At 42.3% G+C, this 27,813-nt stretch overlaps 3 protein-coding genes across 3 annotated transcripts; 1 reads left to right on the top strand and 2 right to left on the bottom strand.

Moving 5' to 3' along the window:
• Positions 1-4,921: 4,921 nt before the first annotated feature.
• Positions 4,922-6,467, top strand: LOC127191993 (ubiquilin-1-like). The gene is given in 2 exon segments (XM_051149346.1): positions 4,922-4,975; positions 4,977-6,467. Coding segments are annotated over 2 exon segments (1,545 nt in total).
• A 9,886-nt stretch (positions 6,468-16,353) lies between these two features.
• LOC127192238 (olfactory receptor 52D1) lies at positions 16,354-17,319 on the bottom strand. The gene has a single exon (XM_051149564.1). The coding sequence runs from the start codon at positions 17,290-17,292 to the stop codon at positions 16,354-16,356; it is 939 nt and encodes a 312-aa protein (XP_051005521.1). The 5' UTR covers positions 17,293-17,319.
• Positions 17,320-26,859: 9,540 nt separating this feature from the next.
• LOC127192237 (olfactory receptor 52D1-like) lies at positions 26,860-27,813 on the bottom strand. The gene has a single exon (XM_051149563.1). The coding sequence runs from the start codon at positions 27,811-27,813 to the stop codon at positions 26,860-26,862; it is 954 nt and encodes a 317-aa protein (XP_051005520.1).

Raw genomic sequence — 27,813 nt, 5'->3', positions numbered from 1 at the left:
AATACAGGACCCTGTATACATTGCATCGGTATCGAATCCTGGTGGTCTCTCTTTTGGTGGGGGTGAGGGCTCTGGATCTGAGCAATCTGGGCATTACACCTTTAATCCCATCACTTGGGAGGCAGAGGCAGACAGATCGCTGTGAGTTCAAAGCTAGCCTGGTCTATAAAGTGAGTCTAAGACAGCCAAGGCTACACAGAGAAACCCTGTCTCAAAAAACAACCAAAAAAAAAAAAAAAAAAAAACAAAACAAAACCAACCACAACAACAAAAAAAACCAACCAAACAAACAAAAGTTTAAAGTTTCTTCTGAGACTCATGCAATATCTTAATTGTAATCCCCTGTAAAATTAAAGCGAAAAGCAGCCCACAAGCTTCCAACATATAGTGGCACAGGATGTACATTATGATACCAAAAGGGAATATAGTGAGGAAATATTAGACCAAAGCAAGACTGAAATCCAGCAAACTCCAAACACTGCATTTCTATGTCTGATGTCAAAGCTTTCTTCAGATCTCCAACTCCTTTCAGCTTTGTTGACTGCAACACACTTCTCTCTCTTGGGTAGGTCCCACTCCCTGTTAGCAGCTTTCTTGGCCAGAAATCCCATGGCTCTATAGAATCTCCGCTATCTTGGGGTCCCCAAGGCAATGCATGCACTTGCAGCTTCACATGCAGAGACAACACCCCTGACACATGTCTGGACTCCGCAGTTTCTGTTAGTCTCGGAAGGAGATTGCATAACTCCTTTCTTCTATCCTTGACTTTAAATCAAAACCACTTGGCTGTAGTTTCCAAGTTCTGTTGCTTTCTGGGGCTGCCCCCGTGTTCATATACATTTTTATCAGCTTTCTGTTTCCTATGGTTTCCTTCACTGTCTCAGCCTGGCTGTCCTGGAACTTGCCCTGTAGACCAGACTGGCCTCGAACTTAGAGATCTACATTTCTCTGTCTCCTGAGTGCTGGGACTAAAGGTGTGTACCACCACACCTGGGCTAAGCTTTTCTTTATTTCCTTTTCACAAGTTGGACTATTAGCTGGGTGAGGTCTTGCTCTGAGGTCACCATTCTTTTTATTCATCTTTTCCTCAGGTTTTTCTTCAATCTGTTTATCTCCTTGAACACAGTAGAGTTTACCTCCTAGTTCCTCTTTTCTCTTCAAATTGTACATTTTATATTTTTCTTTGCTCAGCTTGCTCCTTTTCACTATAAATCTGCAAGGCATAAACACTAATAACTACATGACAAAGTTGATATTAGGTTGTTTTGAGATTTCCTTTGCAAATGTAATTAATCCAAAAACTTTTCAATTTAGCCACAGGCAGATTTTTTTTTTTAAACCCTAACCTTAACCCTAACTCTAACCCTGACCACCTTCCCTTAGTGAGGAGGCCTGGTGGCTCTCAAAGAAAGAATAAGCAGGCTACCAAGATGAGACTTGATAGCCTATGACCATATAGTGGGGGAGGAGGTCCTCCTCGGTCATAGACCTAGGAGAGGGGAATAGGGTGAAAGCAGGAGGGAGGGAGGAATGGGAGGATACAAGTGGTGGGATAACAATTGAGTTGTAATCTGAATAAATTAATAAAATAAAAAAAAAGTTCAGACAAATAAATAGGGTCTCAGAAAGGAGAAAGTAAATGGGTCATTTTTAAAACTTCAGTTTTAGAATATTTAAGCAGAAATAAAATATGTTGTCACTAAAAAAAGCAAAACAAAACAAAACAAAACAAAAACAAACAAACAAACAAACAAAAAAACCGACAGAAAGAAGCCACATTCTTCACCAAAGCATCACAAGAACAGTCTCTAGGCTACTTACTAACATTCTCTTCTGGAACCTCTTGATCTAGGGCCCCTTAGTTGAAATCACACTCAGTCACACTGTCTTCCACGCTCCTACTATAATGACCCCTGAAGCCCCACTTAAAATGTTCAACTGCTTTTCTAATGCAAAGTTTCAGAGTCCACATCCCTCCAAAGAGAAGCGTGGGTCAGGCCTGTCCCAGCAATACCCCAGTTCCTGGTACCAACTTCTGAACAAACAAAAATCAATGGGAACATCTGTTGCGGTTTCTTATTGCTGTGAAGAGACACCATGAGGACAGCAACTCTTAGGTAAAGGAAAACATTTAATTGGGGTTGGCTTACAGTTTCAGAGGTTTAGTCCACTACTGTCATAGTGGGAAGCATGGTGGTGAACAGGCAGACATGGCACTGGAGAAGGAGCTAAAAGTTCGACATTCAGATGTTGAAGTGACCATGAGCCATTAGGCCTGGTTTTGAGCTTCTGAGACCTCAAGGCCCAGCTCCTAGTGACACTCTTCCTCCAACAAGGCCACACCTACTCCAAAAGGCCACACCTAATAGTGCCACACCTTATGCACCTATAGGGACATTTTTTTTTTTTTAATTCAAACCATCACACTGTTCTTGCAGAAGTTCTCAGAAGCCACACTGGAAAGTTTGAAGCCACCTGTAACTCTTGCTCCAGGGGAATCTCACAGTCTTCTGGGCTCTGCTAGTATCTATCTGCATACACATGGCCTATGTACACAGAGACACAGAAACATAAAATGAAAAGCAGAGTCCCAACTCTGGCTGTCAAATTCCTGGATTTCTGGTGTTTCTCTTCCCTGCAATTTGCATGAATATGTTTCTGCACATACACTGGCTCATGCATATGCATATGAAAGATAGAGGTTCATATTGACTGGATATGCCATTAGCTTTTGAGACAATGTCACCTACTGAAACTAGAAGGTACTTTTCCACCTAGACTGACTGTTCAGAAGCCTAGTGGTCACTGGTCTCTATATTTGCCGCCCCCACCCCCCACCTCTCCGAGTGCTTAAGTTACAGTGGTGCATCATTGTGTTTGGGTTTTTACATGGGTGATGGGATTCCTAACTCAGGTCATCATGAATGAATGGAAAGGTCTTCTCTTCTTTTCTCTTCTTCCCTTCCCTTTTCTCTCCTTCCTTCTCTTTTTTGGGGGTGGGGTGAGGGTGCTGTTTGAGACAGGGTTTCTCTGTAACCGTGGCTGTCTGGAACTTCTTTGTAGATCAGGCTGGCCTTGAACTCATGGAGATCCACCTGCCTCTGCCTCCCTAATGCTGTGATTAAAGGCATGTGTCACCATCACCCCTGGTGAAAAGTTTTCTAGTTAACCAAGAAATCACAATTTTAGGTACTTTTCCACACTAACACATTAGATGTCTGCAAAACCCAAGTGTGTTAAAGGATGTGGCATGACAGAGCCAGTGAAATAGAAACTGTTAATATTTGTTCTAAATTTAAAATGTGATTATATTGCTTCCCCCATTCCCTATTCCCCCTCCACCTCCTCCCATGTTGGGGACAATGCAAAGTGAAACTCACAAGAATTGTTTTTGAAGCCACAATTGTATGATAGACATTGGTCCCTGGGGAGACTAGAAGTCAGCCAGCCAGGGCACCATCAAAGTTCCCAAGAGAGAGAAATGCTTTCAGATGCTGAAATTACATCTCATCATGTCTTGCTATTGGCTTATACTGCTGGTTCATGCCTTCCAAAGTTTAAGAGCATTGATAAATATTGCAGGTGCAGAATCACCTCAGTGGTCATTTTACCTCCTGCCAGATCCCCTTGAGGTGGCATTCTAGGAAGATAAATTCTTGTCACTGATTTTTGTGGTTACTGGAAATTTTAGAACTGGAAAACAAGGTGTGTGTGTGTGTGTGTGTGTGTGTGTGTGTGAGAGAGAGAGAGAGAGAGAGAGAGAGAGAGAGAGAGAGAGAGAGAGAGAGAACTTCTGTTAATGATACAAACCTAATGCAGCCAAATCTATCTTTAATATTAACAAATAACTGCTGGAGAGATTACATTTTTCCTAGGGCTTTACCTGCCTGGAGTGGTCCAAACAGCTTAAATAGTTCCTTCTCACACTGTCTTATAGTAATTAAATCATATTTAGACCTAGATTCCAAGTGCTGCTGTGATTTCTCTTAAGGCCACTAACCTCTGAGTTAACACTATATTTTTCTTTCTAAAAATTATTTACTTGTGTATGTCTGCTTCATGTATGGAAGCCTTCAGAAACTAGAAGAGGGCATGGATCCCTGGGAGTTGGAGTTTTTGTCAGTTGTGAGCTGTGTGGAGGGGGTGCTGGGAACTGAATTTGGGTCCTCTGGAAAATCAACAATCCCTCTAAACCATGTAGCAGTCTCCCCAGGACCACCATCCCTCCTCACTTTATTTTCTGAAGCAGCCCTGCTCTCGGGGCTTTGGAATATCATGCCTTTGAGACCATGTAGACAGATTATCTCCCTAAGGGCCTAGGATACAAGTATACCATTGAAAATGCAAACTGATTCCATTCTGTTCAGATAGGAACTGGGCCTGAGGCCTCAGGTAAACTGTGATGAGGGGACAGTAATTTAGTGGAAGCTTGGCGAACAGGATGAATGCTTCATTAGCCAGTCCTTAGACCTTGCTTTCCTACTCAACCATCATTAGTTGTCAAGCTTAGTGTTAGGATTTGAAGAGGAGCAAGTGTTTGTTTCTAGATAGGGACATGTTCCCTGTTCCCCCGCACCAGCCCCCTTGGTGTTTTCAATCAAATCAGAAAGAAAACCCAACCCCAGGCGGGTGGTAGACTTCTGCCCTGCCCCCATTCAGGTCTAGCTTTCAACTGTGACCTCATCACTGACACCATCTCCTCTAAAGACAACCCAAGAGAGGAGGGGCTGCCCCAGCTCTGGGAGCCAGGTGGCTCTAGGGCTACACTGGGAGGTGGCATCTGCAGGACGTAGGTGAAAGGACATCAACTGGACACCTACTGGTCCTTGCACCCAGGTGTGCTCGGTGCCACATCAAAGCTTCTACAGGTGTGTCCTCCACTGTGCCCTGAGGTAACCCTGCATCCTCTTCTTCAGGAAATATGGCACGGGCTAGGGAAGAAGCAGGGGACAGCCAGCTGGTGTCCGGTAGGGAAACCGTTCTCGCGTATCATCAGAGTGTCTGTCAAGACCCCACAGGACTGCCAGGAATTTTGGGTGGCAGAAAATAGCAACGTTCACCGCTTTAAGAAGCAAATCTCCAAATACCTTCACTGCGACACTGACCGACTGGTGCTCATCTTCACTGGCAAGATCCTCCGGGATCACGACATACTGAGCCAGCGTGGCATTTTTGATGGCTCTACAGTCCACGTGGTCGTGAGGACTCGTTTGAAAGGATCAGCCTGTACAGGAACTCTGGCAGGCCCCACAGGCAACTGTACCCACCGTTCGGAACCATCGGCCTCTGATAACGCTGCCGTGCTAGCCAGGTTGGGTCGGCTGGCCCGGAGCTCACCCGACCTAGCTGATTTCTTCAGCCAGCTTGTCCAACTGCTGACGACAGCACCAGAGTCTGTGGTGCAGTTCTTGGAGGACCCTTTGATTCAAGGACTGGTAAATGAGAAACAAGCCAATGGCATGCACGTTCCCGAATCCTCAAAGACGGTACAGAAACGGGACCCCGCTCTCAAGTTTCCGGAAACTTTTCAGAAACCTGCACGACAACAGGAAGTGCTTCAGGAACACAAGCAAAGGCTGGAGGCTCCGAAAGTCGTGCCAGGAGGAGACAATGCTATGCGTCCTGGCTGGTCTGATATCCAGCAGATCATCCTCTCCACTCTGGCCTTATTGGTGGCCTCTAAAGGCCACATTTCAGGCTCAGAGCTGTGTCGAGGAGAAGCCAGCACCGCTCATGGAAGTTCTGATCCCACCACCTCAGCTCCAGTCAGGACCTTGGCACAAGAGGTCAGTACAGGAGGCGTTACTCAGGCCAAGGGCACAGTTCCAAGTCAGGCCAGTTCAGGGTGCCGACCTGGTACACTCGACTTACACCCAGGCTCAGACTGCCCCTCCCAAGAGAGCCAGCAGCCGGTAGAGAAAACCCCTCTAACCACTCAGCCGAAACTCTCGCCCTCTGTCCTGCGTCGAGCCGTGAATGTCCTGCAGAAGAATCCATCTCTGCTACATCAGCTGGCAACTGGCAGCCCCCTACTACAGCATATGCCCCTTCTCCCGATCCTGACCAACCCTCGAGCACTGCAGGCATTGCTACAGATAGAACAAGGCCTACAGACGCTCTCCAGGGAGGTGCCCGAGCTGGGACCGTTCCTATGGAACTCAGCTAAACCACGCGGGGCTAGAGGAACCCCAGAAACTAGGAGTACAAGACAAGCCTACAGAGAAGACACCACACAACACTCCTTGGCCTTTCTCCAGCTCTTCCATTCCTTGGCCAACGCTTGTTCCCTGTTTACCCAAAGTGCACTGTCCTCAGCCCTCCTCGTTGAAGGTCGTTACCAGCAAGAACTGGAGCAGCTGAAGGCCTTGGGTTTTTCTAACCGTGATGCAAACCTGCAGGCCCTTATAGCCACGGATGGAGATATCCACGCTGCCATTGAGATGCTTCTAGGGCCTCCGCAGGTCTAGTCTCTCCAGCGGATGCCCACAATTGCACCATTCTGTGGAGAGGGAGGAAAAGGGGAGAGGGAGGGAAGGCACTTATTTTAGAAATTCCTCCTCCTCGGCTTATGAGCACATTTGGGCAGCCCTTCTCACACTGCCCAAGCCTGTTCTACATTAAAGGAGATTGCTTGGAGCTCCTGTGTGTTGTAGATTTGAGACTGGGTGGGCACCATAGTCTTTGTGGAAAGGGACTTGAATATTGCTCTGGGACCATGCATTTCTTATTTTCATGTCTCTAAGGATCCTTTTACTTTTTAAAGATATTGTGGCTGGGGACCTGGTACAAATGGTCCTGGGCAGAGTGCTTCCTGTGCAAGCATGAAGACTGTATTAAGACCCCTAGCACTCAAGTGAAAACCCAGACACAGTGGTGGATCCCTTACCTGAGTACTAGGGAGTGGAGTGTGGAAACAGGGGCACAGATGAAGCTCATTGACTAGACAAACTTAGCCAATCAATGATCTCATGCTCAGTCTCAAAATACAAGGTGGAAAGCAGTAGTGGTAGACACCTGATATCAACCTCTGCCCTACACACAGAGAGAGAGAGAGAGAGAGAGAGAGAGAGAGAGAGAGAGAGAGAGAGAGAGAGAGAGAGAGAGAGAGAGAGAGAAAAGAAGAAGAAGAAGAAGAAGAAGAAGAAGAAGAAGAAGAAGAAGAAGAAGAAGAAGAAGAAGAAGAGAAGAGACAGTGAATCCTGAAATTTTGATACTTTTACCCACACCCAGTCAACATCTATGTCTCCTGCCAGCACAACCATCACCTCTATTAGCTCCTACCATAGTGACAGAATCCTAGGTGTTACTCTTTCAAGAAGTCATGACTTAAGACTTCTTGAAACCATGGCTTTGCCCACAGGTTTCTCTCTCTCTCTCTCTTTTTTTAATGACTCTCTGTGCTATAGTTCTTCCTTTGTTTTGTTTTGTTTTGTTTTGTTTTGCCTGTGTTTAGGATGCTGCTCTGTGAGGTTAACCTCTGTCAGAAGCACCATCTTCCCTCCTCTACAGTGTTCTTCCTTTCCTCCTGCAGAATGCTTGCCTCTGCCGCCCTGTCAGACAGTGCTCTATTTCTGCAATTCTTGCTTCTGAAGTTTTACATGTCTTCCTTCCAGGTGAAATTTTTTTTTCCATTCATTTACTTAGTCACTTCACAGCCTGAGCGCAGCCCCCTCTCTCCTCTCCTCCCAGCTCCACCCTCATGCTCCTTCCTCCCCAGGAGCAAATTTTTATGCACATCTGCCATTAGGGAGTTACCCCAATAAGATGCAGGAGCCTTTTCAAAATGAAAAATTTCTTCACATTTTATTAATAGTTAGACCTGTAGAGTCTTGTTTCTTTGATAAGTGTCCTCCTCTAATCATCTTGAGGAACTCACCTTTAAAGTGCTTTAAATGTGGAGTATGCTATACCAATACTTTAAACATTTATCTCTCAGAGGTTTGTCCCCTTTCATAACAAAAGTTCTGGCTCTTTGGTATTCATGACTTCCAAGTTTCTAACAGTTGTGCTCTTGTATTTTCTGTAGCCCGCTGATGTTCTCTTTTGGGTGTCCTGGGGCTGTGTCCATGGCTCAGAATTTCCAAATGCAGTTTAGTATCTTTCCCCTGCCTCATTCCCACTCTGAATTCTACATTTATACCCCATATCTTAATGAAAGTAGCCCACGCCTTCCCCGTGTATTTGGATATCTCCTGTAAATTTCTGGGTTGTCATGGGTATGACTCACGGAGTAGAAAGGTGCAGCTTGCTCCATCCAGACTGTCCGCAGTTCAATAGCAGCCGTGCAGCAAAAACAAAGGCAACAGACAGATGCAAGTGAGGAGAGGCCATAATTGGAAAATTACTTAAGGAAGTATGAAAGACAGAAAATTCAGATTGGCCCTAGGAATCAGTCAAGTCTGGGCTAATGCGCATCTGAGTTTCAGTCTTCCTTAAGGCTGAGAAGGTCTGTTAACTCCTCAGAGGCAGATACTGTAACTTAATTGTTATGTGATGCCCCATGAGCCTAGGCACCCAAAGATTGTAGTGGTGGCCTAGGTCATCCTTTACCAGCAATGAGCCTCGTACACACTTAATTCTTGGTTTTCCTATCAGGCATGTTAATACATTTTCTATTTTATTTTATAACGTGACATTGCTAGAAAAGTGTGCAATTGAGTTAGAACCCTCCCCCACTGTAAAACCATATAGTATTTTAAGTAAGTTATGATTTTGCCCTGGGGCACAATGGTAACTATTTTTGGTTGCAGATTGGACATGGCAGGGTCTAGTTAGAGTACTGGTCTGAAATTCTGTAACATCAGCTCCAGAATAGGACAACATTTTTAGGAATGAGGGAAGGATACTTGGCAGAATGGGCATTGGATACTCACACTGAACGTGTTTAAATACATCAGCCTATATGGTTATATACTGGAAAAATGTTCATTGAAACAAGGAATAATCATATACTGAAGCAATACTAGATAATTGGAGGATGTTAAACTGCAGGAGTTATATTCTAGATGGTAAACTGTGCTAGATATGAATATACATTTCTATCATCATGAGCTAGAGGTACAGAAGCACATATCCTTATCCGATAGCAACTATCTATAATGTGTCTATAGTGTCGGGTACTTAAACCATCGAGCTAACAAGGACCAGTGGTTGCAATGATCCACACCTTCTGTTTTATCATCTGTAAGATGGTGGCAAGGTCATCTACAGGAATTAGCAAATATTCCTCTAAGTTCACATGTAGCACTTGTCATTCCAGGTTTTCAGAAGAATATGTTCCTCTATCTCCAAAAACTCTGCAAGATTCAACAGGCAGGTCACAGCGAGTCATGTCTAGGATCCTTGCATAATTTGCTATCTTCTCAAATCGCATCTGTCCAGGAGTGGAAAAGGGTTTCATAGTGCCTGCCCAAAGAGAAATTAACAGTCAGGATTAAGGAGAGAGGAACGTGGAGAAAGTTGAATTTCCCTCAGCTACTGCATTTAGATGTTTTCTTGTTACAGGGCCTGTAAACCTTTGTACCAAGGAAATCCCTTACTTGGAAGCATTAGAATCTACAGTTGAGTGTGGAGGGGGCATAGGCACTATTATTTCACATGTCTGTGTATAATCCCAAATCCAGTCCCAAGGGCCTGCATCATGGTATGAGGAGCATGTCAGCGTGTTCATGAGGTAGGCTGGCTGTTGGTCAGGGATGGACAGTGTCTGGCATCCGCTGTCAATAAAACACTCAAAACGGTCTTCATCCTTGCTTCGTTTGCCATGGCTCACCCTTTTTTCTCTTTGACATCTCAGTTTTAGAACTCTCTACACTTTTTACCTCCAGTCTGGGTTTGCTCTTTGTTGCAGAAACCAGCCACTAAAGTCAATGATGGTCTCTTAAAAGACAAATCCAGCAGATAACTGGCCCTTGTATTTACTTCCCCATGTTCACGCCACTCCCTGCAAGGCCTCACATCCTTTGTTTTTGCTTAGGCTGCCAAAACAACAACAATACCTTCTTTAGTTTTGTTTTTTCCTTTTCTTTTTTGAGACAGGGTTTCTTTATGTAGCACTGGCTATCCTGGGCTTACTTTGTAGACCAGGCTGGCCTCAAACTCAGAGGTCCACCTGTCTCTGCTTCCTGAGAGCATGTTCTTTTCTATTCATGAGTTTGTTTGGAAAATTTACTTCCCGTTTTGATGAGAGAGAGAGAGAGAAAGAGAGAGAGGAGGAGAGAGAGAGAGAGAGAGAGAGAGAGAGAGAGAGAGAGAGAGAGAGAGAGAGAGAGAGAGAGAGAGAGAGAGAGAGAGAAGGCTGATTTGAAATACAAATTTCTATACCAATGTCCAGGCGAATGTGGTTTTGTGCTCATGTATTCTGTCTGTTCTGCCACTGTGGACAAAATCACTATCACCAGCTCTTCTACTAAAATACTGGCCTCCTTTTTCTCTTATCTTTTCAACTACAGTCTTTTACCCTTCCTGTTCCATCAGTCCTTTTTCCTTTTCCTTACTAAATTATTCTCCAATATATATATTCTACTATTTACCTGTCTAAAAAAACAATTGACTAACAACAGGGAATAATAATGACTTGTGCCCTCTAGTTCCCTCCTATTCGTCTGCTTATCCCTATAGTGAGAATATGGTATCTATATTTGATTACATTAGTTTCTCCTTATTAAGCCTTTGTAAGCATCAAAGCGAAGTTTGAGGTCCCTCATGCCAGGATCACAGAGCTCTGTGTACGAAGTCCTATGGGCATCCCTCAGTCACCGCCCAATCATATTTGGGTAATTTTTCTGGATGACATAATAGAGCCTCTTACTTATTAACATGCTTCCCAATGTGGGTTTAACTGTTCTTTTTAAAATCTTTTATTTTTGACAGTTGCATACACATATAGAATACTGTGGTCATACCACCTTCACCAATGCTTTATCTAATCTCTCTTTCATTTTTCTGAGACTATTTTTTCTACCTATTCTTCCTACTATGATGATTTATTTCATCCTTTTGGGTGCTTATCTAATGCAGGTAGTCATGGCTCTTGTGTTCATAATCGTGGCAGAAAGCCATATGCAGAAGACAGCATTTTGTAGTTCCTTGCTAGATTTTGGCTCTTACCATCTTTTCACCCCCTCTTCTATGATGTTTCTGCATCTTGTGGGATGTGGTGTAGAGGCCCCATTGCGGACTGATCACTCAACATTCACATTCTCAGTACTTTGGCACCATGACGTCATATATATATTTTAAGCTAACTTTCCTGTTTTATAGGCTCAAACGGGCTACAATTCCCTAACCCCTTAATTTTGAAGTCATTCTTTGTCATCTTTCATTTTCATCTCGTTTTCACCTGGTTATGTGGATTTAAACATCATGATGCCTTGCAGGTTCACATTTGTAGGCTAGACACTTTCTCTGGATCTCAAAGTAGGATAGCCAAACTATGAGAAATTTCAGTACGATGTGTTACAAATGGTGAATAAAAATTGAAAAGAAGAATTCTATTTGTTCTTGTTGGAAATATATAGCCATCTTGTCATTGTGATTTGAGTTGTTTCCTGAGCTGTAACTCTAAACTTCTAAAGATAAAAAAGATGCTGTCCATTCTCTTGTCTCAAGACAATGTTCACATCTGTCTTCTTGTGAAAACATGTCCCCTTTTCATTTTCCACATTTTCCAAAAAAGAGGAAGAAAGGAAAAAAGGAAGAGAAGAAGGAAAGAAGGAAGGAAGTAAGAAGAGGGGAGGAAGGATGGCAGAGGAGGAAGAAAAGGAGGAGGAAATAAACAAGAAACAAAAAGGGGAAATAGCAGATCAATTTTTCGAACCAAATGCATTACAGACCTCACCCCAATCTTTCTCCCTCCCTGACTTCCCAGTCTGCTAAAAATTATGAGAGTGCTTGAAAGGCTTTGAATCTGACCACTTTAAAAAAATATCCGCATTGCTGCTGTGCTGTCTAAGTTCATTACTATGAAATTAAATAATAGGGTAATTTACTAAAGAGAATGAGTTTAATAGATAATAGCAGAACACTGTACTGGGGGATGTCATTGCCTTTGTAAATGATGGGTGTATTGACACAAACAAGCCAGCATCTTCAAATGTCAAACAAGGAGAATTATGGAGTTTTCAGACAGAAAACATTGGTTATAGGAGCTATATTGACCCCAGACCATCAGTGGAGATGATTAGGTAAGTGTTCTGCACCAGGATACCTGTCTTTGTCACTCATATAGCAAGTGCACTTTGGGAAGTTCTAGTTTTGGTTACAAGCATATGTGCCTAAGAGCCTTTCATGCGGTCTGTGTTGTTTCTTTATTGTAGATGTGTGTGTGCAGAGGTCTGTCCACTTCAACTCCACTGCTGTACTTTGCTTAGGCATATCATGTGACTTGATTTGGATGTTGACACTATTCACACTGTTATTACACTAGTATTTAAGACAGGAGTCATCTCATCACCCTTTCCTCCCCACATCTCATCTTTATCTTCACCATAGCAGCCATACTGATCTTTGTATACATAAAGGCAAATTATATTGAATTACAAAGATAATGAACAGGCACAGAAAAGATCTGCTATTTCCTCACAGTGTCACTGTTTGTTATTGACAGAGATGTAGGGGCCCCACACATTATTTCTTAACCTTATAATGCTTCACATACAGGATCATCAGGCTTCCTAAAGTGAGCCTTGTCTTGAGACAGAGGAACAGACAGCATCTTTATCTTCAGAAGTTGAGAATTTCATTTTCAGAAGAACAGCTCAGAAGACAACCCAAATCGCAATGACAAGATGGCTCTATATTTCTAACAAGAACAAATAGAATTCTTTTTTTTTTTTTAACTCTTTGATACAATACATTCCAACTACATTTTCCCCTCCCTCCTAGTCTCCCCACACCTCCAAGTCTCCCTCTCCCAGATCCACTCCTCCTCCATTTCCTTTCAGAAAAGAATATACACCCAGGGACATCAACCAAACACAGCACAAGTTACAATAACACCAGGCACAAATACCACATCAAGGCTGGGTGAGGCAACCCAATAGAGACAGGGTCCCAAGAGAAGCAAAAAGAGTCAGAGGCACCTCCTCTCCCACTGTTAAGAGGCCCACAAAAACACCAATCTAACAACCAAAACATGTATGTAGAAGGCTCCGTGCAGACCCACGCGGGCTCCGTGATTGCTGCTTCAGTCTCTGTGAGCCCCTATGAGTCTTGCTTAGTTGATTCTGTGGGCCATGCTCCCATAGCGTCCTTGACCCTTCTGGCTCCTACATTTGTGGGGCTCATTGAGCTCTGAGGGGGAGGGAACCCTGATGGAGAGCTCCAATTTGGGATCTCACCCCACATAGAATTTTTAAATAAATTATTGCTTACATTTAAAAACCCAATTAGAATACCATGCCTACAGAGTTCAAGGAAGAGGTGGGTCCTAAAGAAGTTTTCTTGGAGTGAGAAGAAAATGATACCGAGATCTTGCTCTGGTCTCCCCTTGCCATTCTTGTGATGTCTATAGAAAGAGTTCAGAGGAGACATACAGAGTATAGTATAGAAAATAGACGCAGTTTATTAAAAATGGGGATACTATCAATGCTGAGAGTGGGCAGAGGACCAACAGAGACTACAGTGCCAACCTACATGATTAGGTAGTCTTTTTCTTACAGTCCCCAGAACTGATGATTTTTCTATCCAGGCAATGGGTCCACTTGGATTAGCTCTTAAGGTAAGATATGGTGGTATAGCTCTGTTCTTTTTCAGAAAGCCAATGGGCAGACAGTAATCCGATGATCATCTGAGAACTTTAGAATGTCCAGTCTCCACCAAGATAAGACTCATATCCCTTTCTTTTGATCATTAAAAAGTGCCTTACTGTTTCACTTCTTGGCTTTATCAGATGCTGATTGTGAAAGGTCTGTTTTCAAGCCTGCTGGTATCTTACCTGCTACCTAAGAAAAGGACTGGTTTTTCTTCTTCAAATCATACACACACACACACACACACACACACACACACACACATATATATATACACACACACTAACATGTGTTTGTTGTGTGTATATGCGGGGTGGTGGCGTGAAGATGGACTATGGTATTGATAAATATTGCATAAGAATTTTGGTACCTCACCATGGCTGAATCATCTTAGTGGGATCCAGCCATTCTCCCATGAGGCCTCCTTGTTACTTAGCTGCTTTGGGTCTATGGATTGTAGCATGGTTATTCTGTACTTTATGGCTATTATTCACTTATGAGTGAGTACATACCACACGTGTCTTTCTGGGGCTGGGTTACCTTGCTCAGGATGATTGTTTCTAGTTCCATCCATCTTCCTGCATACAACATATTCTAATCATGGTACCCCTCTCTCAGATCCTCCCCACCTTCTGTCCCACCTAACTCCATACCCTCTTTCTTTCTTTTTTTATTTAGAAAACAAACAGGCAAATAAAAGAAACAAGAATGTTTTAAAAAGCCCACAATGTAAAAGCATAAGAAACACACACAGATATACAAGAACAAACCTGCAAAAACACAAAATCAGAATGAAAATGCAAAAGGAAAAGACCACTCAGATAGAAAAATGCGCAAATAACGTATTATGAGCCAAAAACACCACAAAATTAGTTCTGTGTTGACCATATACTGCTGGACATGGATTATATTGCCAGGGGGCCTCTGTGGAAGAAAGTTAATTTTCCCTTGAAAGAAGATGCCAGTTGGAGTTTGCTGCAAACAAGCAAAAGAACCTTGTTTTAAATGCTGCCATTTTGTTTTCAGACTCCATTTAGTCATAGAGGGAAACTAAGGGTACACAAGTCGTATTGTAAATAACTGATTGCCTGTCGTGACCTAATTGGCTATGTGCAGTTTTCCCACTCTTTTCTTCCCTTATCATTTTGAGTTACAGTCCAGATGTCCAGGATTAGGCCTGACCATCAAGGCCCTTGAAACCAGGTGGCCCAAATAAGGCCTGATCTGCAGTGTTTTCTCCCTCCTGGAGGTAGAAAGAAGACTGAAATGCTAAGGTTTAAGCCCTTGACCAGCATGTCCAGAGCTTAACTATTTCTACCACAAAACGGAAGGTAATATACTGTCTATGAAAATATGTAACCTTAGGTGTTTTCCTGAATTACATGCTCTTATTTTAAAATGCAAATAATAGCAATCATCTGTTTGGAGCCCTTGTAAGCGTTTGAACTGAGATTACTGACAGAGCCTGACTCTGCTTCTCTGAATGTTAGAAAGGGGCTGAAATGAAATAGCTCCCAAATCAGAGGACTGGAGGAAGGATAGAGAGAAACTCAGTTTAATTGGGGATCAATTACACCTCAAACACCATTAACATAGTGCAGTTTTGTTCTGCAGTGTAATTACGATAGTAACTCTGTGAAGTACAATAATTTTTTTTTAAGTGAAATCTTGCTTACTAGTGTTTAGAGAGGTTGTGTAACTTTTTCATTTTATTTGCTTATTGAACCTTTATAAGAAATGCCATAAAAATTCCATACAGTTATTGATATATGTAGCTCACACTCCATTGTGTGTTAGATGTTAATACTGCCGTTTAATAACTAGGCAAACTGAGGCACAGAGATGCTGACCTTCAAGTTCAAAGCTACACAGTACGTAAGTAGGAGAGTTTAGGTTTGGGCACACTACCTGGACACTTTGAGCCCTAATTGCTACCTGAAGGGGTGAAGTGGCAGAACTCAGATTTAAACTCACTCTAAGTTCATTTTTATTTTCCATCTGGACTCACAGCATAGTGTCCCTTTCAAAAAGTCCAGTCCTTTCTTAAGGCTGGTAACTTACTTCTTTAGTAAGCAGTAGCTACTTTTACAGCTTAGATTTACTATTGCTATGATGAAACACCATGACCAAAGCCACTTGGGGGAGGAAGGGTTAATTTCACTCACAGTTCCATATAACTGTTCATCACTCAAAGCAGTGAGGGAAGGAACTGACACAGAGGCCAGAGGTGGGTGTTGCTCCCTGGCTTGCCCAGGCTCTCTTCTTATAGAACCCAGGACCACCAGCACAGGGGTGGCACCGCCCACCACGGGCTGGGCCTGATGGCTAGATGATATGGAGGTATGTCCTCAGTTGAGGCTCCCTCCTTTCAGATGACTCTAGCTGTGTCAAGATGACATAGAACTAACCAGGACACCACTTTTGAGAGAAGAGTGAAAATATCATCCCTCTGGAGTATTCAGAATTTCTTTAATAGCCCAGAAAAAAAATTGGTCACTTTAATTTGAGCATTAAGTCCCCACTTCATCTCTCCAACTCTCTTCCTGATGTTGTAATATCCAGATTATTTTATTTTTCTTATCTCCAACCTCTGCTTAAGACATTATACCAAGTCCTTCCCGAAGTGGAGCAGTCTCAGAAGCCGACTCCGAATCTCCTTGGTTCTCGCTCCATAGATAATGGGGTTGAGCACGGGAGGCACCAGCACATAGAGGTTAGCCAGGAAGATGTGCACATGCTTGGGAACTCGGTTGTGACCAAAGCGGTGAGTGAGGAAGGAAAAGAAAGCAGGTATATAGAAAACCAGGATGACACCAAGGTGAGAGCCACAGGTACTCAGAGCCTTGTGCTGAGCATCACGGGATGGAAGACGGAAGACAGCCCGGAGGATGAAGCCATAGGAGATGGCGATGAGAATAGAATCCAGGCCCATGGCCAGCAGAGCCACAGTCAGACCATAGACAATGTTGACAGTGATGTTGGCACAGGCAAGCCTCGCAATGCCCATATGCTCACAGTATGTGTGAGCCATGACACGGTGACCGCAGTAGGACAGTCGCCTCAGCAAAAAGATGAAGGGGGACACAATAGCCACACTGCGGACTATCCCAGCAAAGACAATTTGGCCTATGACAGTGTGGTTGAGGATGGTTGTATATCTCAGAGGGTTGCAAATAGCCACATATCGATCAAAGGCCATGGCTAGGAGAACTGAGGACTCCAAGGCGTAGATGGAATGGACACAAAACATCTGGGCTAGGCATCCACTAAAAGAAATCTCATTCGCATGGAGCCACAGAATGGCTAGCATTTTAGGTACAGTGGTGGAGCTGAGAGCCAGGTCAGTGAGTGAGAGAAGGCAGAGGAAGAGGTACATGGGTGCATGAAGTGCACTCTCTGTCCCAATGATGAGGATGAGGGCAGCGTTACCAAGAAGGGCTACCAGATACATGACACAGAAAGGGATGGCAATCCAGAGGTGGGCAAACTCCAGCCCAGGGATCCCAGTCAGGAAGAGAGTGACTGGGAGACTGTCACTCATGTTGGAGGCTGATGCTCGTCTTGGCACATGAAGGGCTCTATCCAAGTAGTGACAGCATGCCTGCCCTGAAACATTAGGTATCTGCTTCATTCACATATTTATAGGATGAAACAATTTGTCTGTTCTTCAAGAATCCTTTTAAGGCTCTGCTATTTCCTATATTACACATCAGTGCTTGCTTCTATATTCAACACCAGGTAAGTATATATGTTCCCAGATGGATACCCAGGTAAGTATATGTGCTCCCAGATGGATACTCCCTGACTTATTTGGTGAAATGCCCTGCGTACCATCTAGAGACCTTTAGCCCCTTCCCTTAGCCTCCTTACTTTTCTTCACTCATATTCCCCCACCGCATCACAGTTTTCTTTAGTTCCCATATACAATATATAAATATATATATTCCTGGGGCCTCATATTTGACCATGTCCCCTGGAGGGGGAGACCTGGTGGCACTCAGAGGAAGGAGAGCAGGCTACCAAGAAGAGACTTGATACCCTATGAGCATATACAGGGGGAGGTAATCCCCCTTAGGATCAGTCATAGGGGAGGGGAGTAAGGGGGAAATGAGAGGGAGGGAAGAATGGGAGGATACAAGGGATGGGATAACCATTGAGATGTAACAAGAATAAATTAATAAAAAAATTAATATATATATATATATTTACTTCAGGTAAGTTTCAAGGGGCCTTCAGTCTCTATTATGCTTCTTAGCCATCTTTAAATTCTTGCCTTTTTTGAGGGTCTCTGTGCTACTTGTAGGACTTAAACTTGGTCTCATATATTCAGATTCTGAGTTGGGTCTTTTTACTCCACCCAGTGTCCACATTCAATTTTCTATCGCTTCCAGAAAAACACGTTATTCCATGTCACTTCCTAATGCTAAGATAGTTTTTAAAAAAATATCTTATTAATTTATTCATATTACATCTCAATTGTTAGCCCATCCCTTGTATCCTCCCATTCCTCCCTCCCTCCTGCTTTTCCTCTACTCCCCTCCCCTACGTCTGTGACTGAGGGGGACCTCCTCCCCCTGTATATGTTCATAGGGTATCAAGTCTCTTCTTGGTAACCTGCTATCCTTCCTCTGAATGTCACAAGGCCTCTCCATCAAAGGGGACATGGTCACAAATGGGGCACCAGAGTTTGCATGAAAGTCAGACCCCAAAGATAGCTTTATTCAGTATCTGAACGTCAGACCCTCTCCCTGTTTTCTCTTCAGTGATAAGCCAGGGTGGTTTTGGCTGAGCCCTGACATAGGCCTGTGGTGATAGAATCGGGCAAGCTGTAATCACTACAAATCCCCTTTCCCTGTTTTTGGCTCAGTATTATACCTGTGCATGGTTTCCAGTTATTGTTGTCAGATAATATCTACTGCCCTGTCGGCATCTGTGGCTGAGAGAGCTGGGAAAGACAGAGGACAAGCACAGAGTATTTTTCTTCGATTAGGAGACAGTATGAAAGTACAATTAACCTGTGTCCCACTCGGTTTCACAATGACTGTCTTCTTCCAAATTTGCCTCAGCCTTCTTAAAGTCAGTAATTGGGTTTTTGAGGTTTTGCTTAGGCAAATACAGTTTAGTCAAACTTAGACATCAATGTAGTAACTCTGAGGTTGTTTTCTTTTTGTTTTTCCCTAATCAAACACAGTTTTGTTTTGGAATCTGACTTAGAAGAGGAAAAACTCTTACCTGTGCAAGAGGCATCCATTTTTGGTGAAGTGGGCCAAGAGCCGATCTCTGCAAAGGAGCTCTGTGTGGGTGTACAGCTACTGGGCGATGTGTTACATGAGTGCTACGTTGCTTACGAGAGAGCAGAGGTGCATGGCTTGGGCAGGTGTGTGCCTACGCTTGAAGTTTTGTTTGGAGGAGTGGAAGGTGTGTGCCCTTACAAATGCGGATGGGCGTGGCATGAGAGAGTGGGAAGCCTGGGCGCTATTCCTGTAGAACTGTCTGCTCCTTTCTGAACTCTCTGAATATCTTCAGCGTGGCCACCTGGCTCATCAAGTGAGGTTATTTATTGAGTCATTCTGCAATACTCAGGAGTAAAGACTCAGGTGTCCTCCTCCTCCAAGGTGCCTGTTGCATACCTCTTGGGGGAGAAAGAGAAAAATGGAAGGTTGATAAATGAGGAGGAAAAAAATCAAGTGAGAAAAAAAAAATTGCAGTAACTTTTGAAGAAAAGTGGAAGTGTGTGCTTTATTCTCTGTCCTGGTCTGTGTCTGTCTGTCTTTGTTTGACTCATTTTTCTTTCTTTCATTCTGAGTTTTCTTGAAAGCCCAGTTATTGTGGTTCATTTGTGTTCTGTGCACAGAATCAGAGACGTGTGTGAATAGAGTAGTAAGTGGTGGGGAATGCCATTGTGCCACCAGATGACACTTAAAAACACACAAAGGTGATGGCTCAGCAGGGAAGAGTATTGGCCGCTCTTCCAGAAGATCTGGGTTTCAGTCCCAGCACCCACATAGCAGCTCACAGCTGTAAGTTTAGTTCCAGGGAATATGGTGCCCACTTGGCCTCTGAGGCCATGCATACATGTTGTGCAGACGTGTATATATATATATATATATATATATATATATATATATATATATATATATATATATATATGCAGGCAAACATCCAGAAACATAAGATAAAAATAGGCACAGTCAGCATGCACAGGGTCTCAGCCAGATGGAGTCCCACCGTGAGAGGGGAAGCAGGCACCAGCTCTCATTCCTAATGCAGAAACTTTCTCCAGTTGATAACTACTCACATAGAAAACTAAGTTTTCTCCAAGAGAGACTCACTGGGTATACAAACCACACTTAGGGCAGGCCCCATGCCCAGCAGTAGATGGCCCCAAACAAACAAACAAACAAACAAAACCAAAAACAACAACAAAAACCCAAAAAACAAAAAACTCAGTATTTTTGAATGTATTTTTGTCTTATAACACTTTATCTGGGCTTCCCCCCCCCTCCACAAATCTTTTGATTATCTACTAGTTTCTGTTTTTGTTTTGTTTTGTTGTTGGCTTTTTTGTTTTTGTTTTGTTTTTTGTTGTTTTGTTTCTGTTTGTGTTTTTATGTGGTTTCTGTGTGCGCAAGTGTGTGTTTCTGCATCTATATGTGTTCCTTGTGCTTTTTCTTTGGCTCTTCTTGCCTTCTGTTTGTTTTGTCCTATTTTAGTTCTTAAAATTTTATATTATTTTCCTTTATTATCATGTTTTCATGTCTGTTTTCTAATGAGAGAGAGAGAGAAAGAAAGGTTGTGGATTTGGATGGGAGGGGAGAAAGGATGGCTGTGGAAGGAGTTGGGGGAGGGGAAACCCCAGTCAGAATATATTATATGGAAAAAAATCCCATATCCTGTCATATCCTGTATTGCTTACCATTTTTCTCTAATTAGATTAATACAACTTCCTCTTTTCTTTCAAATTATTTCATGTGTTCAACATTGATGGAATGGAACGAGGTTAACATGCAGTCACTTTTAATTTTATTTATACAAAGTGGTAAGCAATACAGGCAGTAAACTTTAAGCCCCTACCCAGATCTAGCCAATGGTCAGAACATTCTCCACAGTTGAGTGGAGAGTGGGATATGACTTTCTCACGTACTCTGGTGCCTCACATTTGACCATGTCCCCTGGAGGGGGAGACCTGGTGGCACTCAGAGGAAGGACAGCAGGTTACCAAGAAGAGACTTGATACCCTATGAGCATATACAGGGGGAGGTAATCCCCCTCAGGAACAGTCATAGGGGAGGGGAATAATGGGAAAATGGGGGGGGGGATGAGGGAAGAATGGGAGAATACAAGGGATGGGATAAACATTGAGATGTAACAAGAATAAATTAATAATAATAATAAAAAAAGAACATGACTTACATAAACAGCATCATTGGGAATAACTTTTAGTTCTGCCAGGTAGGATTTGTACCATAGCTAGACGTTGCCAAGAGTTTTAAGATTTCTGCTTATCTGAAACCTACACCCCAGACCCTGTGAGAGGTAAGGTACACTGGTGTGATGAAGTTAGCGAAAGGGGAGAATTGAAAAATCAACTACTAATGAAAAGTGTGGTACTGAGTGATACTACAAAGGTGAGATATGGATAGTAGCGTCAACCCATTCTCAGTCTTTTGCCTTTGCAGTCTGCCTTCCAGGCCTCCTTTTGGCAGAGTTCTCACAGGCAGCTGGCTGGCAAAGGAAAAGATGTAGTCTGAGCCCAGTCATCTTAGCCAGAGAGTAGAGGATGGTTTCAGAGCTGACAGAAATAGCTTAGTGTTCATCACAGCGATCTTTGGTACTGCATGTGGTGGTTTGTATGAGAAATGTCTCAGACATCATCTCAGGCATTTGAACACTTGGTCTTCCCTGGCTGGTAGGTGATACACCCTTGCTGGTGGAAATATACCACCGGGGACAGGTTTTGAGATGGAAAAGCCTTGCTTACTTCCAGTTTCCTCTCTTTCCTTCATTTTTATAGTTCAAGATGTGAGCTCTCAGCTTTCTGTGGCAACATGGACTCTTATCCCTCTGGAACCATATACCCAAATAAACTTTTCCTTAAGTTGCCATTGATCATGGTGTTTTATCACAGCAACAGAACAACAACTATTAAACTATGTAAACATATGTAGAATAATTTGAGTGGTGTTTTATGATTAAGCAAATACGAAGCATGTTAAAACTAGAAATAAATTAATTTGTTATATCTTGCTGTAGGTTTTTCTACATTTAATGTAAGAAAAACTATATTCTCATGAAGTATTTTATGGGACTAAAGTATATTAAGATTAAATTAATGGTAACATATTTTATAAAATATTTGATAAAATAGTTTTTAACAAAATAATGACTGTCTTCTCTGTGTATGTCTTCTTGAGAAGGCAAACAAATGTGTGTAATAATAACCTTGTGTTGTTTTTAAGTGTCATTTACTGAGTTTTGAGGATAGATGTATGTGCATATTTGAGTATCCTCAGTAAAGAGCAAAGTCCTCCTTACAGCTCTCAGCACCTTTGGGTCTAACCGGAGGCAGTGGTTGTGATTTTCACTTTGTATATGCCAAATGGTGAATGGGAGATGTGAAGGGAGGGCTAACACTCACTGCGTTGCTGCTGTGTGACAAGCTAAGCAAGGAGCTTTGTATATACAATACAAGTGTGAAATATGTAAGACATTCTAATTTTCACATTAGAGGTCTGAGTACACTGTAGATTACGGCTTAAGATCACGAAATTGGCAAGTGACTCACTTGGTAATTACACCAAGTCTGATTCAAAAACTGTTTCCTCAAATACGGGATACCCCACTCTTTTCATCCTAATAGTGTTTTGGGGTTACATCATGGTTATATGCATGTGTGTAGGTGTTAGGTTTGTATGTGTTTTTGTGTACGTGTGGCATGGTATAATTGTGAGTGTTGTTTTTATGTATATTGTGCAGGTGTGGTATGTTTGTGGTATGTGTGTGGATGTGTGTGTGTGTCTGTGTGTGGTGATAATCTCAATATAATTGACAGTGTAAAAAGCAATGAGGAAATGGGTGACGATATTGTTAGGGTCAATTTTTTTCAGAACTACAGCTGTTAAAGCAATGGCTTGTGTTAATCTAGAAAGGTTTTATGTACAAAATGGCTGAATTTTGTTAATATTAGTGGCTTTTTGCACTGCAGTCTCTCCTCACCCCATCCCCCCCTCTGTTTTCAAGCTCTTCAGTTGCAAATGAGCAAGAGCAGGGGTTCACAGTCAAAAGCTAGTACCATGGGGCCACTCAGAGGGAGCAGGGATGGCTGGAATGCGCTCGCTCGTAGTGTCCTTTACAGTGACATTGATGTTTGGACATCTACTGCCTCCCCTGTAAAGCCTGTGTGTAAGCCTGTCTAAACGTGGCAGGATCCAGAGATCAGTCACCCAAGTGAATGGCCTTTTCTAGGCAACCATAGCAGATTAACTGTGTAGCTCCCTGTGACATCAGAACAGGCAGAGCAGACAAAGTGCTATCCCACAGACGAGCCTGAGAAATTGAAGAATAAGTATTTTCATAAAGTGAATTAACCATACATTTCATTGGGTCTCATGTGATATTTCCACAAAATGTATCATGCACTGGCCATGTTTACTCTTTCTTCTGTCCCCTCCTGTCTTCCCCTCACTCCACTCTGCTTGGTTCCCTTTCCACACAGACTGCTTTGGCAATACATGCGCTCTCTTTGTAAGGGCAGCATGCTAACCTACTCTGCATCATTTAAATTTAGTACAGTGCTACCAAGCACTAAAATGCTTCACATACCTTGGAAATTTTTACTTGCATATCCATAGCAGGCCGTGTCCATGTCTGGGGTTTATATATCACACCAGAAAACATCCGAGAACACATCCTTGTTTTCTTTGAGTCGCTGCAAAAGACAAGACTAAACTAAAGCTGCAAAATAAATTCCCAAGAGCTACGGTTCTAGCGCAAAAGTTTGCCCTCATCAAACACAGATCTGCTTCTGTCTCTTAGAGAAACATCTTTTCAATTCTTCTTCCTTCTTCTTTTTTTTTTTAATGGTCTGTAAAATAATTCTCCCTAGTAATGAATGCAAAGTCCAGTTGCTAATGTCACCTGCCAACCAATGGCAAGATCTTTTTTTTTTTTAATTAATGTTTTAATTTTTTGAAAGTATATTTTTTCATATAACATATTGTGAATCTCTGTTAACATCCATCCACTACAATATACTGTTTTTTTTCTTTACCTTAAAGATTTGTGGTAATGCTGTGTCATACGCCTACAGGTTACATGTTTATAATACTCTAATGACCATAAGTACTTTTTAACAATAAATTTTCCTCTTTAGACTGTGCAGCACAGGCTGACCTGGAACTCACATTGTAGGGCGGGCAATTTTTGAAGTAGCAATTCTCCTGCTTCCAGCCTGCAGAGTGTTTGCATTATAGGTGTTCGGTTCTATGTTTTGGTACTGAATTACTTTACAGTTAAAGTATATACATTGTTTTGTTTATCACGTTGCTGTTACCCACATCCCAGACAATACTACAGTATAAGAAACTTTCATGTGTACCAGGAAATTGAAACAGGCTTGGGTGATTCACTTTACAGAGCTATTTCTTTATTTTAATTGTCCTGCTACAGATCATTGGACATATCTAAGGTACGAGTGTATGTAAAGTATATTTTCAACAGAAAAGTTTTTTTTGTTCTTTCTCTAGGTAGATGCTTTATTTTCTTCTCTATATGTAGGGCTAGAATGACTTCATTATCAGTGACTTGTGCTTAATTAAATAAAGCAAGTAGTTAGCAATTTACATATTCATGGCGAATGTATGAAGAAAATCTAGCTCCACCAACCCGTGCCCACCAATGCAATGGTTAATCTGTCTCATTGTGGTTTGCTTTGTATTCCTCTGATGTCTCATGAAATATTAACCTTCTGTGTGTGTGTGTCTTTTGATTGTGTCAATATAAAATTTTCATATGTACAAAGGAAGAAGGAAGCATGGCCCAGGCACACACACAAAAATAACAAGACAAAATTATTCTTCAGAAAAATAAAATTTGGGCTTACTTAACCAAGAGTTTAATTAGATACTTAAATATATTTGAAGAACTAAAGGGACATATGTCTAAAGATAGAAAGGAAAGTGCAATATGACTTTATTACCAAATATATATCAGAAAGAATTAGAAAAAATATTCTTAAAAAAAAATACCCCACAAAACCCAAATGAAAAATTCCCAAGGCTAGGAGGAGACTGGACCAAAAACTGGGCAGAAAACAGAAGCAGCAAACTTGAAGATGTGTCAGTGGATATTTCCAGTCCAAGTAACTGGTAAGAGAAAAAAAAAAACAAAAAATAAAAACAAAGGTAAATGAGCAGAGAACCTCAGAGACCCTGAGGCACAACAAGAATATCCATGCGCATGCGTCAGTACTGTGGGAGAGAAAGTGAGGGAAATGTATTTAAAAATCACAAGCTGTGGAAGCAGGCAGAATCAATGGCCAACACGAGGTAAAAGAAGTCCTCAACAGTTCCTGCCTCACAAATATGTCTGTCAGATATATTGGGCCAGAAGGCTGAAGATGATGCTTCAACGTTATAGAGAGTTATCAGTGACTGTCCAGGCAGCAAACTGTCTCTGTAAATTTTTTTTTTTCCATTCGGAAGCTCCTAACTTGCACTTTCTCTTTACTCAGGTAATTGATTTTATTCCTTCTCAAGTCTTCAGTGAGGTTGAAGACCAAATAGTTTAGATTCCCAACTAAGCTTAGTTGTTTAGGAGTTATGATGTTTTTAGGATGAGATAGATGTTTTAAGCTGATAGAGATAGGATATGATAGATATTGATTTACAGTCAGAATTTTAGACTCACCAAGATAGGAAAATGTTTTCTTCAAGGTTGCCGAATACAAATAGCCAAACCACTATGAATGTAACATTAATATAATTCCTCATTGTTTTGTGGTTCTTCCTGCTGCATGTAGTTTATTATATATATGTATATATATAATGTATATGTAAAATATTATTAGTTTAAAAAAAGAATCACAAGCTGAATGTTTTCTAAATTCAATGAGAAACATTAGTGTTCACTCCAGGAAGCACCATAACTTCTCAGTGGGGAAGCTTTAACAAACACTCAGTGGCTGAAGACAGAAGAGACTATGGATGAAGGCAGCTTGGCCCCAAATCACCTTCCCTACATGATTAAGAAGGATACATTCACTACTAAAAGAAAATAAAACTCAGCCATGAAGTGCAAGAGATGTATTGGAAGCAAACAGTTTTATTAAACACTCATCATATCAATATGCTGTCTATTTTATATAGGTATTATAAAATAGTTACAATTCTATGATGGGAGATTATATAAGAAGTCTATGTAAAAAGTTTTATACAAAAGCTAAATTAATAATGTTTTGAGATTAAACATTTTATAGTTCACATTTATTTATTGAACATTTTAGGCACCATTCCAGGTTTGGGACACACACTCAGTAATTTATCTAGTCCTTATCGCAATCCCAAAGGCATTTACTTCCATTGTTTAGTTTCAAAGCTGGCTTTACCTGATGGAAGAAGATTTGGTTCAAAGCTGAAAAATCAAGTAAGAGAGAACATATTCAAGCCTATGTGCCCCGTCAGACACATGGGTCCACCCTAGAGCTTTACATGGTCAATTTACGTTCATTCTGAGTGCCATTTTGATTTTTTTTCTATATTGTGCCAGTAGATTATTTCAATCTTGAGATGCAGTATTCTTTTCAGAACATACCTCCTCTTCCTCTTCCTCCTCTCCCTTTTCCTTCCATCCCTTTTCCTTTCTCCTTCTAGCAAATTGTATCTCCTTCTAAGGTAACAGAAAAATAGTGGAATCACCTATCTGTGTAAAAGTGGTCCGCAGAGCACCTTAGTGTGGTGTTTAATAAGCCACATTCACCAGACTATTGTTCTTGGCATCTCTTCCCATGTCATGCTGTCATCAACACATCACAGATCTCCATCCAGTTGACTTCACCTAGATGACTAACGTGCCCATGTACTTTGTGTCATCTCCAACCTCTGCTCAGACTTCATACCAAGTCCTTCCCCAAGTGGAGCAGTCTCACAAGCCGACTCCGAATCTCCTTGGTTCTCGCTCCATAGATAATGGGGTTGAGCACGGGAGGCACCAGCACATAGAGGTTAGCCAGGAAGATGTGTACATGCTTGGGAACACGGTTGTGACCAAAGCGGTGGGTGAGGAAGGAAAAGAAAGCAGGGGTGTAGAAAACCAGGATGACACCAAGGTGAGAGCCACAGGTACTCAGAGCCTTGCTCCTGGCATCTCGAGATGGAAGACGGAAGACAGCCCGGAGGATGAAGCCATAGGAGATGGCGATGAGAATAGAATCCAGGCCCACAGCTAGCAGAGCCACAGTCAGACCATAGACAATGTTGACAGTGATGTTGGCACAGGCAAGCCTCGCAATGCCCATATGCTCACAGTATGTGTGAGCCATGACACGGTGACCGCAGTAGGACAGTCGCCTCAGCAAAAAGATGAATGGGGAGACAACAGCCACACTGCGGATTATCCCAGCAAAGCCAATTCGTCCAATGACAGTGTGGTTGAGGATGGTTGTATATCTCAGAGGGTTGCAGATAGCCACATATCGATCAAAGGCCATGGCTAGGAGAACTGAGGACTCCAAGGCGTAGATGGAATGGACACAAAACATCTGGGCTAGGCATCCATTAAAAGAAATCTCCCCAGCATGGAGCCACAGAATAGAAAGTGTCTTGGGTACAGTAGTGGAGCTGAGAGCCAGGTCAGTGAGTGAAAGAAGGCAGAGGAAGAGGTACATGGGTGCATGAAGTGCACTCTCTGTCACAATAACGAGAATGAGGGCAGCGTTACCAAGAAGGGCTACTAGATACATGACACAGAAAGGAATAGAAATCCAGAGGTGGAAAGCCTCCAGCCCAGGGATCCCAGTCAGGAAGAGAGTGACTGGGAGACTGTCACTCACATTGGAGGATGCCAT

The sequence above is a fragment of the Acomys russatus genome, chromosome 7, assembly GCF_903995435.1.
Source record: "Acomys russatus chromosome 7, mAcoRus1.1, whole genome shotgun sequence".
NCBI lineage: Eukaryota > Metazoa > Chordata > Mammalia > Rodentia > Muridae > Acomys > Acomys russatus.
Note: the sequence above shows the minus strand (reverse complement) of the source record. Positions and strands in the feature narration are given on the sequence as shown.